This window comes from Mandrillus leucophaeus, unplaced genomic scaffold (genome assembly GCF_000951045.1).
Source record: "Mandrillus leucophaeus isolate KB7577 unplaced genomic scaffold, Mleu.le_1.0 Scaffold403, whole genome shotgun sequence".
Taxonomy (NCBI): domain Eukaryota; kingdom Metazoa; phylum Chordata; class Mammalia; order Primates; family Cercopithecidae; genus Mandrillus; species Mandrillus leucophaeus.
Window position 1 is genome coordinate 2143554 of NW_012104288.1, and position 11364 is coordinate 2154917.

Sequence of the window (11364 nt, forward strand, 5' to 3'; positions counted from 1 at the left end):
TTTTTTTGAGACGGAGTCTTGCTCTGTCGCCCATGCTGGAGTGCAGTGGTGTAGTCTCGGCTCACTGCAAGCCCCGCCTCCCAGGTTCACATCATTTTCCTGCCTCAGCCTCCCGAGTAGCTGGGACTACAGGCGCCAGCCACCCCGTCCAGCTAATTTTTTGTATTTTTAGTAGAGATGGCGTTTCACCATGTTAGCCAGGATGGTCTTGATCTCCTGACCTTGTGATCTGCCCGCCTTGGCCTCCCAAAGTGCTGGGATTACAGGCATGAGCCACTGCAACCGGCCCTACACCTGGCTAATATTTAAAATTTTTTGTAGACATACAGCCTTGCATGTTGCCTAGGCTAGACTTGAACTCCTGGTCTCAAGAGATACTCCTGCCCCTGCCTCACAAAGCACTGGGATTACTGGCATAAGCCACTGTGTCCAGCCACCTTCAGTTTTCTTCTATCTAGTTTTTAATTAAGGAAAAAAAATGTCATATGAGTCCATATCAACATTTGATCTGATTAAATACAAATGCAATCCAGTGAGATACTAAGTCAGTTAAATGTAATTTAACATTAATATATTTCTTTGAGATGCTGTTAGCTTTAAAATATTACATCATAATGCAAAAAAAAAAAATTACATCTTATTGAGTAATTAAAATGGCTTAGCTTTTGACAGGCATGATGGCAGGCACCTGTAATCCCAGCTCCTTGGGGGACTGAGGCAGGAGAATCGCTTGAACCTGGGAGGCAGAAGTTGCAGTGAGCTGAGATCGCACCACTGCTCTCGAGTTTGGGAGACAGAGCAAGACTCTGTCTCAAAAATAAGTAAATACATAAAAATAAATAAAATGGCTTAGCTTTGCTTATCATGTAATTGAAGTATCATGTGAGGACTACCCAGTTACTGCTTGGTAACTTTGAAAGCAAACACATTTTAAGGTTTCAGTGGCCAGGTGTGGTGGCTCATGCCTTGTAATCACAGTGCCTTGAGAAGTCTAGGTGAGAGGATTAAGCCAGGAGCTTAAGACCAGGCTGGGTAACAAAGCGAGACTCCATCTCTACAAAAACTAAAAAAAATTAGAGCCCCGGAATTTGAGGCTGCATTTAGCTATGATCACTGCACTCCAGACTGGGCAACAGAACAGGATTCTGTCTCTAAAAAAAAGTTTAAATAGTTTTTTAAAACCAAAAAAATTAAAATGAGAATTTTTTTAAAAAATGAAGTTTCAGCGATTTTGGTATCATTACCAAAACAACCTACTTTGTATTACTTTTCATTGTCCTTTCCTGCAATTTCCTTTCATCTTCTTTCCATCCTCCTTTATCTTTCCTTTCCTTGCTCTCCTAGTCTTGGATACTCCTTCCACTCCCCCACCCCCAGATTCCTACTGTAATTGGTTTTGATTGTTTTGTGGCTTTTTTGTAGCTTGTGATTATTTTACAAAGCTTCTACTTGATGAGGGCTCAGTATTCTTGTTAGATTTATTCACATGTCCAGCCCTTTCTAAAATCCCTTGGTGCATGAGGATCCTGTCCCCTTGAATATCTTGGGTTTTCGCCTCAGTCACCTAGATCCCATTTGAATTCTTGGCCTCACTTGTGGGTGCCCCTCAATGTGTTATCTAAACATTATTGTCAGTGTCTCTATATCCTTGATAACAACTCTGAGACGGTCATGAGCCCTGTTTTTGTCTGTTTGTTTGTTTGTTTGTTTGTTCTTTGAGACGGAGTTTCAGTCTTGTTGCCCAGGCTGGAGTGCAATGGGACCATCTTGGCTCACTGCAACCTCCGCTTCCCAGGTTCAAGCGATTCTCCTGCCTCAGCCTCCCAAGTAGCTGGGATTATAGGTGCACGCCACCATGCCCACCTAATTTTGTATTTTTAGTAGAGACAAGGTTTCTCCATGTTGGTCAGGCTGGTCTTGAACTCCCGACTTCAGCTGATCCATCCACCTCAGCCTCCCAAAGTGCTGGGATTACAGGGGTGGGCCACCTTGCCTGGTATGAGCTCTTTCTTGCTTAGGAACCTAAAATATACCCATGGTCTCTCACTTCCCATTGACATATCATTTGTTTTTACAGTAAATCAGTAATAGAAATGTAAGGGAAATACTGTTATGCCTCCATCTATAGGCTAGTGGGCTAATCCAGATCTTACAATGCCTATTTGTCCCTCTTTTTCTTCCCAATTCTATATTGTTTTTATATCCACACTTCATTGTGCTGGTACCTAGAATACATTCCTTTCCAGAATGCTGTGTTCTTACTCTGGATTAGACATTTGGTCTTCCGGATTGGACAGCTGGTTTGATATTTGTCATGTTACACTGATGAGGTTTGACTGGTTCGTATGTTTCCTGCATTGTCCATACTCAAACTGTGGCTGAAAAGAACTCTTAGCCCTCTCTTCTCTGCCTTCTATTTTTTTGTTTGTTTGTTTTTTCATTTGTTGGGCTAGAATTATAGTAAGTCACCTAGAACTTTATACCAAGGCTTAACGTACTGTGGTTTTAGAAATCTGTTCTGAATCTCTGTTAAACTAATTATAAATTCTGCAGCCCAGAACTGATATTCAGCTGATAGGTGTCAATGTGGTCATACCAGTTGTTAAAATATTGACATAAATCCTGCAAATTAGCAAACAGGGTAAAAAGTAGCTTTGATAAGTGTTACAATTAATGGTATAAATTTTACTATAAAAATTGAGCATTCCTTTTAAATATTGTAAACACATGTTTTGAATCTGCAGGAGTACAGTGAAGAAATTTTTATCAATAATAAACTATCAATAATCTGCAGTTTAGGACGTCTTCTGGTATATTTAACAATTTTAAAAGTCTTCAATAACTGCTGTAAATATAGGATTCAGTGCAAACTAAAATTGGTATTTATTCCTGGAATAAAGAAACTTTTACTATTTCAACAAAAATATAGTGGCTTACTATTGCTAGTAATATAAAGTTTGGGAGCAAAGATGCTTAAGAATTATTAAGAGTTGAAGGGTCTAAATTATATTTTATCAGAATGTCCGTTATTTCCTATTAAAATTCCACTGGCAAAAGTAAAGAATTTTTGCAACAATCAGGGAAAAAAGTAAAGGACCATAATGAATTGACAATAGACAGTTGTGTTTGATTTTTTAACTGTCAAAATGAACAAAAAACATTTAAATACTATCAGCATTTTCTCAATACCATTTACTATGTAGTTTTAATAGAATATTTGAAGGGATAAAATATTTAATAAAAACACCAGAAAATTATTAGTATGAGAGTATTATTACATTCTAGATTTGTTTCTGACATCTTAGAAAACTTGTATAGGCATACTTGATATTGTGAGTTTGGTTACAGACTACCACAATAAAGTGAGTATCTTCATAACATAAGTCATACAAATTTTTTGGTTTTCCAATGCATATAGTTATAATTACACTATACTGTAGTATATTAATAGTGTGCAATGGTATTATGTCTAAAGTAACAATGTATGTACCTTAATTAAAAATAATTTATTGCTAGAAAATTCTAGTGATCTCAGCCTTCAGTGAATGTTTTTGCTGGTAGATGGTCTTGCCTTGATAGTGATGACTGCTGGCTGATCAGGGTGGTGGTTGCTGTAGGTGTGGGCTGCTGTCACAGTTTCTTAAAATAAGACAAATGGAGTTTGCTGCATCAATTGACTCTTCCCTTCACGAATGAGAGGATTGACTCCAGTTTTGACAAAAATTCTACTGAAGACTAAATGGTCCTCAGAGAGCAAGAAAAGGAAAAATAAAAGAGGATGGAAGGAAGTTGCAGGCAAAGGATAAAGAACAGTAGGTTGTTTTGGTAGTGATAACAGAATCACTGAAACTTCATTTTTTTTTAATGATGACGATGGACTATTTGGTCCTCAGTAGAAATTCTGTCACAATTGGAGTCAATCCTCCCAGATTCTGCTGCTACTTTATTAAGTTTATGTAATATTCTAAATCATTCGTTGTTATTTTAGCAGTGTTCACAGCATCTTCACCAGGAGTAGATTCCATCTTAAGAAACCACTCTTTGTTTTTGTTTTTTGCTCATCCATAAGAAACAATTCGTCATGGCTGGGCGTGGTGGCTCACACCTGTAATCCCAGCATTTTGGGAGGCCGAGGTGGTGGATCACCTGAGGTCCGGAGCTTGAGACCAGCCTGGCCAATATGGTGAAACCCTGTCTCTACGAAAAATACAAAATTAGCCAGGCATAGTAGCACATGCCTGTAATCCTAGCTACTTGGGAGGCTCAGGCAGGAGAATTGCTTGAATCCGGGAGACGGAGGTTGCAGTGAGCTGAGATCCCGCCATTGCACTTCAGCCTGGGCAACAAGACTGAAACTCTGTCTCAAAAAAAAAAAAAAGAGAGAGAAAAACAACTCCTAATCTGTTCAAGCTTTATCATGAAATTGTAAAACTTTAGTCACATCTTGAGGTTTCACTTCTAACTGTAGTTTTCACTATTTCCCCCATATCTGCAATTATTTCTCCAACAAAGTCTTGAACTCCTCAAAATCATCCATCAGAGTTGGAATCAAGTTATTCCAAACTCCTGTTAATGTTGATGTTTTGACCTCCTCCCATGGGTCACAAATGTTCTTAATAGCACCTGGAACGGTGAATTTTTTCCAGAAGGTTTTCAATTGACTTTGCGTAGATCCATCTGAGAAATCACTCCCTATGGTAGCTATAGCGTTATGAAATGTATTTCTGAAATAATAAGACTGAAGTTTGAAATGACTTCCTGATCTGTGAGTTGCAGAATAGATGTTGTGTCAGCAGGCACACAAACAACAACATTAATCTCCTGTACATCTCCATCAGAGCTCTTGGGTGACCAGGTTCATTTTCAGTGAACAGTAATATTTTGAAAGAAATCTTTTTTTTTTGAGCCATAGGTCTCAAAAGTGGGCTTAAAATAGCAGCAAACCATGCTGTAAGCAGATATGCTGTCATCTAGGATTTGTTGTTCCATTTAGAGAGCTCGGGCAGAGTAGGTACAGAGTAATTCTTAAGGGATTTAAGATTTTTAGAATGGTAAATAAACATTGGTTTGAACTGAAAGTCACCAGCTACATTATCTCCTAATAAGAAAGTCAGTCTGTGGACACGTTGATGCTTTGAACCCAGTCCCTGACTTCTCCTCCCTAGGTGTGAAAGTCCTGGATTGCATCTTCTTCCAGTAGAAGGCTGTTTCATTTACATGGAAAACTTGTTGTTTAGTGTAACCACTTTCCTCAGAGATCTTAGCAAGATCTGAATAACTTGCTGCAGTTTCCACATCAACACTTGTTGCTTTGCCTTCCACTTTTATCTTATAGAGGTGGCTTTTGTTGTTGTTGTTGTTGTTGTTGTTGTTGTTGTTGAGACGGAGTCTGGCTCTGTCACCCAGGCTGGAGTGCAGTCACGCGGTCTCGGCTCACTGCAGCCTCCGCCTCCCGGGTTCAAGCAATTCTCTGCCTCAGCCTCTCAAGTAGCGGGGATTACAGGCGCCCACCACGACGCCTGGCTAATTTTTGTATTTTTAGTAGAGACGGGTTTTACCATCTTGACTAGGCTGGTCTTGAACTCCTGACCTTGTGATCCACCTGCCTTGGCTTCCCAAAGTGCTGGGATTTCAGGCGTGAGCCACTACACCCAGCCGGCTTCTTTTATTAAACCTCATGAACCATCCTCTGCTGTCTTCACACTTTTTTTCTGCAGCTTTCTCCCCTCATTCAACCTTCATAGAATTAAAGAGAATTAGAGCCTTGTTTTGGATTAGACTTTGGCTTATGAGAATGTTGTGACTGATTTGATCCTCTATGCAGACTAATGGAACTTTCTCCATGTCAGCAGTAAGGCTGTTTTGCTTTTTTATCATTTATATGTGCACTGATGTAGCACTTCTAATTTTCTTCAAGAACTTTTCCTTTGGATTAACAACCTGTTTGCTTCAAGAGGCCTTTCAGCCTATCTCAGCTTTTGACATGTCTTTCTCACCAAGCTGAATCATTTCTAGCTTTTGGTTTAAAGTGAGAGATGTGTGACTACCTTTAACTTGAACACTTAGAGGACATGGTAGGATTATTAATTGGCCTAATTTTTTTTGCAGGAGGTGGATGGAGTCTCATTGTGTCACCCAGGCTGGATGGAGTGCAGTGTTGCGATCTCGGCTCACTGCAACCTCCGCCTTCCAGGTTGAAGTGATTCTCCTGCCTTAGCCTCCCAAGTAGCTGGGACTACAGGTGCATGCCACCACGCCCAGCTAATTTTTGTATTTTTAGTAGAGATAGGGTTTCACCATGTTGGCCAGGATGATCTCGATCTCTTGACGTCATGATCTGCCCACCTCATCCCCCCAAAGTGCTGGGATTACAGGCGTGAACCACCACGCCCGGCTGATGTAGTTTCAATCTATGTGATCAGTACGCTTGATGGCATTTTACCTCATAGATCCTATAGAGACAGAACCAGTAGAGTGTGTGTTTGCAAAAGGGCCATGTATTCAAAATGGCTCTTAAATGCTGAAGGGCCCTAGAAAGCAGAGAACAAGGTAGACTAGTGCAGTTTGTCAGCAAAGGATGTTTTACTGGGAGAACTGAGAGCAGAAGGCGGCAGCAAGATAGGTAGATATTCGCACTGCTACTTCCAGACCCTCAGGTTTATTATATTTTATAGGGAATTGGTGTATGTGCTCCAGAATATGCAAGAATGCCATGTGCAGCATAGCCTATAATGAGTGTAGTAAAGTCAAGATTGCTTTGTCCTTACACTAGGGACAGTAAATAAAGCAGAAATCAGGAGGCCTTCCCAGGACTAGGGCTAATCAGAAGCCATCATATTGGATTAGCATTCAAGATGGAGTCATTTTTGTCTCCACAGTTAGATTAAAGAATTGACGTACATAATTGTGGGGCTGGTAAGTCTGAATTTTATATAGCAGGCTGGAAACTCAGGCAGGATTTCTGTTACAGTCTTGAGGCAAAATTTCTTCTTTCCTGGGCATACTGTTTTTGCTCTTAGGATTTTCAATGAATTGGTTGAAGCCCACTCACATTATCTAGGGCATTCTCCTTTATTTAGCATCAACTCATTGTAAATGTTAATCACATCTATGTAATACTGTCACAGCAACATCTAGCCTAGTGTTTGACCAAACTACTGAGCACCTTAGCCCAGCAGAGTTTATACGTAAAATTAGCCATCACATTCTGTATTTTGTTGATTTGTTTTAGCATCATTTTTAGTGTAGCATGCAAATGTCTTAGGAAATAATTGATTTGTTTTCCTTTGAAACTCTGCAGTTTGAGGTTGCAACTTGTCCTCTCCTCTGAGAGTAGCAGCAAATTAGTCTAGCAAATTAGAGAACATTCAACAATAATCATCCAGTTGAATAAACTATAAGTACAAGTTGACAATTTTGAAAAATGTGTTTATTTTTTCGTTGTACCTGATTGGCAGTGATTTATTAAATGATATTACTAAAATCACTCATGGGCTACTTACATGTTTTGAATAAGTCTACTTAGCTCTCAGGATTAATTAGAGTCAGTTTCTGGTTATGCTCAAATTATCAGTTTCCAGCTCATGACTTACCCCCAGTTCAGGTATTCCAGTTCTGTGGTTTACTATAATTGAATTTTAACCATGACTTATGAGGCTTTAGCCTTTAAAAGTATTTACCCACAAGTAAAACATATTTTAGGTATTTTGAGATGCCTCCTCCTCTTGTTTCAGATGGACCAGCTTTTGGGAAATATGATTGAAATGTGGGTCGATCGAATGGACAACATTACCCAGCCTGAAAGAAGGAAACTTTCAGCTTTGGCTTTGCTCTCTCTTCTGCCATCTGATAATAGGTGAGGAAATGTTTTCTTAAAATTTGTTTCTTTCAAGCATCAAAATGTAAACACTATTTTTGGCCATCAGTATGGGTGTGTGTTGCTAGGCAGTGGTACTTTTTTCTATATGGATGTGAATTTTGTTAGCTGATGATGACGTGGTAAGTGTTGGTCCAGATCCAGAAAGCACTTAGTGGGATAGGTACTCTTGGGACTGTGGGTGCTCTAGTTTATTTTGGTTATATTCATTTTACAAATTTAGTTCATTCTTGTCTGAATTTCCATTTTTTATAATAACTATGTTTTATTAGACTAATCTTCAGTCCTCTTTTTACATAGACATATTAAATATCTAACATTTCAAAGTCAATAGCACTTCATAAAGTGTGTTATAAAGTATGTTAATTGAAGAGTATTATTAGTTATTAGTTTTGTTTTCTTTTTATTTTGGATTATTTATAAGGAAGTTTGCAAGTTTTTTTCTTCTAAAAATTCTCACTCCCATAAAGCAAATACAAAATGCTTTGGTTTGGTCATTTAAAGAAGAATATATTTCTTCGTTTCAATTCCTATTTTGCGGAGTTTGGCATGAAATACTTTTAAAAATACTTTGACAGTCAGTACTTAGTTCTCATTCACACTGTGTAGATTTTTTTAAATGATGGCAGGTATATAAATAACATAGAGCTTGATTGGTGAATCTTCCTCATTACATTTTTCTGGACAACTGCACATGGATGTGGTATGGGACATTGTTTATACTTTTGGCTTAGTCAGCCTGATTGAGTTTCATATCATTGTACACACCTGGAGTCCCCTTCTTTTTCATAGCAAATTTTTGAAATTTTAGTGCATGGTCAGCACATTTCTTGAAACCCACTTCATGGATGCACTTATGAATGTTGGTGGTATATTCTCAGGTCACCACCTTGTTAATGGCATGACAGGCCTTTTTGCTGCCCTTCTGTATCAAAGCCATTATGCTGGGCCCCTATTTTTTTGTACTTTTAATTCTAAAGGCTTAAAAGCAGGTCTCAGGGCTTAATGTTGTGTTAAAAGAATAATGGTACTACATTAGATCTTTATGTCTTACGGCAGCAATCCCCAGCCTTTTTGGCACCAGGGACCTGTTTTGTGGAAGAAAATTTTTCCATGATCTGGGGGAGGGGAAGGGAATGTTTTCGGGATGAAGCTATTCCACCTCAAATCATCAGGCATTAGATTCTCATAAGCAGTGTGCAGCCTACATCCTACATCCCTCACATGCACCGTTCACAATAGGGTTACCGCTCCTATGAGAATCTAATGCTGCCACTGATCAGACAGGAGGCGGAGCTCCGACGGTAATGCTTGCTTTTCCTCTGCTCACTTCCTCCTATGCAGCTTGGCTCCTAACAGACCATGGACTGATACCACTCCGTGGTCCAGGGGTTGCGGAACCCTGTCTTAGGGAATTTTTAGAGCATATACATCCTAGTGATAAATTAGTGACGTAAGTCCAGTTTTAGAAATCCTTATTTGTTCTTTATGTATTATTTACTTCTACTATGGTAATTTGTATTAAGGATATATATAATTATTTTGTCTCAACATCATAACAATAGATAATACTTACCAAATGCCATATACTTTCCTAAGTGCTTTATGTTGATAATTTAATTCTTAAAACAGCCTGATGAGGTATAGACATGATTATCCCTTCTCACAGAGCAAACAATTACTTAAAAATGTTAAGTAACATTTGTAAGGTAAGAGATCTAGCATTTGGCATGGTATAAGCCAGTTTGAATCTGGACTACTTCACACCAGGAATGCCTCTTTTAACCACCAGATGATATTGCTCACGCACAAGGTGAACAGATTTCCTCGCTATGAAATGGTGTGGCATCTTACTTTTTTTTGATAAATAAGCCAAATTTAAGCTACCTACATTTTAACTCATTAGTGTTTCTCTCAGTGGAAAAAAAGTGGCATGAAAATTATTGAAGTTTTTAATATTGAAATGTTAAAGAACATAGTCTTTGGTAGTAGTCAGCACTCTAAATGTTTGTTAGATACATTAATGAATGAAAAAAAATGAGTTAATAAGACATGTTAGAGTTTTCTCCAAGATAAAGTACTGAGATTATTGAAAGAAAGCTAGAAACGGTGGAGGTTAAGTTTAGAAAGATATCTAATTGTATCAGAAAAATTTGTTTTACATTTTTAATGAGAATACTGTTTGCTTTAACATATAATATTATGTAAGTGTGTGGTTGTTCAGAACTATTTTTCACATGTAAGTTGTGGAAATTTAATATAGGTTGAGTATCCTTAATCCAAAATGTTTCAGATTTTGGATTTTTGGGATTTTGAAATATTTGCATATATGCAACAAGATATTTTGGGGATGGAACTCAAGTCTAAATGTGAAATTTATTTATATTCCATATACACCTCATATAGTCTGAAGATAATTTTATACAGTATTTTAAATAATTTTGTATATGAAACAAAGTACTTGTATGAAATTTTCCACTTGTAGCAGTATTCTGGCACTCAAAAAAATCTCAGATTTGGGCCATTTCAGATTTTTGGATTAGGGATGCTTAATCTATAGTTGGGCATCTGTAAGAAAAATTAATACTTAGACTGGGACTTAAGTCAACTTATATAAATTGAGGGATAGGACTTTATTAAGACTTGAATTTCTCTTAAACACTGGAATTTTAAATTTAAAAGTTGTGAGGTGCCTTGTGATAGAAGATCAGATACAATTTTTGTTTTTAAAATGAAATACAAATCTGATGGGCACTAGCAAACTCACGTCATTTTTAAGGGTACTGAGAAAGTCTTGAATAATGTGGTACTAGAATTTTAAAGAATAATGATTTAACTTCATAATATCCTTAATAGACTAGTGATGAAACATTGATACAGAAAATCTGTATCAACCTGTAACAATCTGAAAAAAAAAAAAGAAAACACCTTTATTGCACTAGAAATTTGGCACATAGTAATTGGCTTGTGACTTAGGAAGATTTAGTCACATGCTCTAGTGGAACATGCTGATATTCAAGTCAGCAGTATTATTGTTTCCTATTTGTAACCTTTCTTCTAGTTAACTACATAGTTGTTGGAGTTTGGGGAGATTTTTCCTCTTTTGCATCCCCAATGATGATTTCTTCTTTTTCTACCTAATAGTAATTTCCTATTCTTGTGTTTCTTTTAGATTTTGCAGCATACCATTTCCTTTTCCCAAAATAAGGCATGTCTAAAGTATGATGTTGATGATTTTAAAAGTCAGGCTAAATTAGGAAATGTCATTTTTTCCTCCTTTTATTATGATGGCATTTGGGTCCAGATGATTATTTTTTGTGGGAGGGTGTCCTGTGCATTGTAGGATGTTTAGCACCATCCGTGGCCACTACCTACCAGATGCCAGTAGCACTCTCCCCTTCCTCCCCCACTCAAGTCACGACAATTGAAAATATCATCAGACATTGCCATTAGATATTCCTGGGGACAAATTGCCCCCAGTTTAGAAC

The 11364-nt window shown here is 37.8% G+C and overlaps 1 protein-coding gene across 3 annotated transcripts in view; it reads left to right on the forward strand.

Moving 5' to 3' along the window:
- Window positions 1-11364, forward strand: part of IPO11 (importin 11) — a 262132-nt gene that overhangs the window by 161578 nt on the left and 89190 nt on the right. For all 3 annotated transcript variants that reach the window (XM_011992135.1, XM_011992136.1, XM_011992134.1), the window contains one exon: window positions 7734-7855. In XM_011992135.1, coding sequence (XP_011847525.1) covers window positions 7734-7855 — 122 coding nt within the window. The remainder of the gene's footprint in view (window positions 1-7733; window positions 7856-11364) is intronic.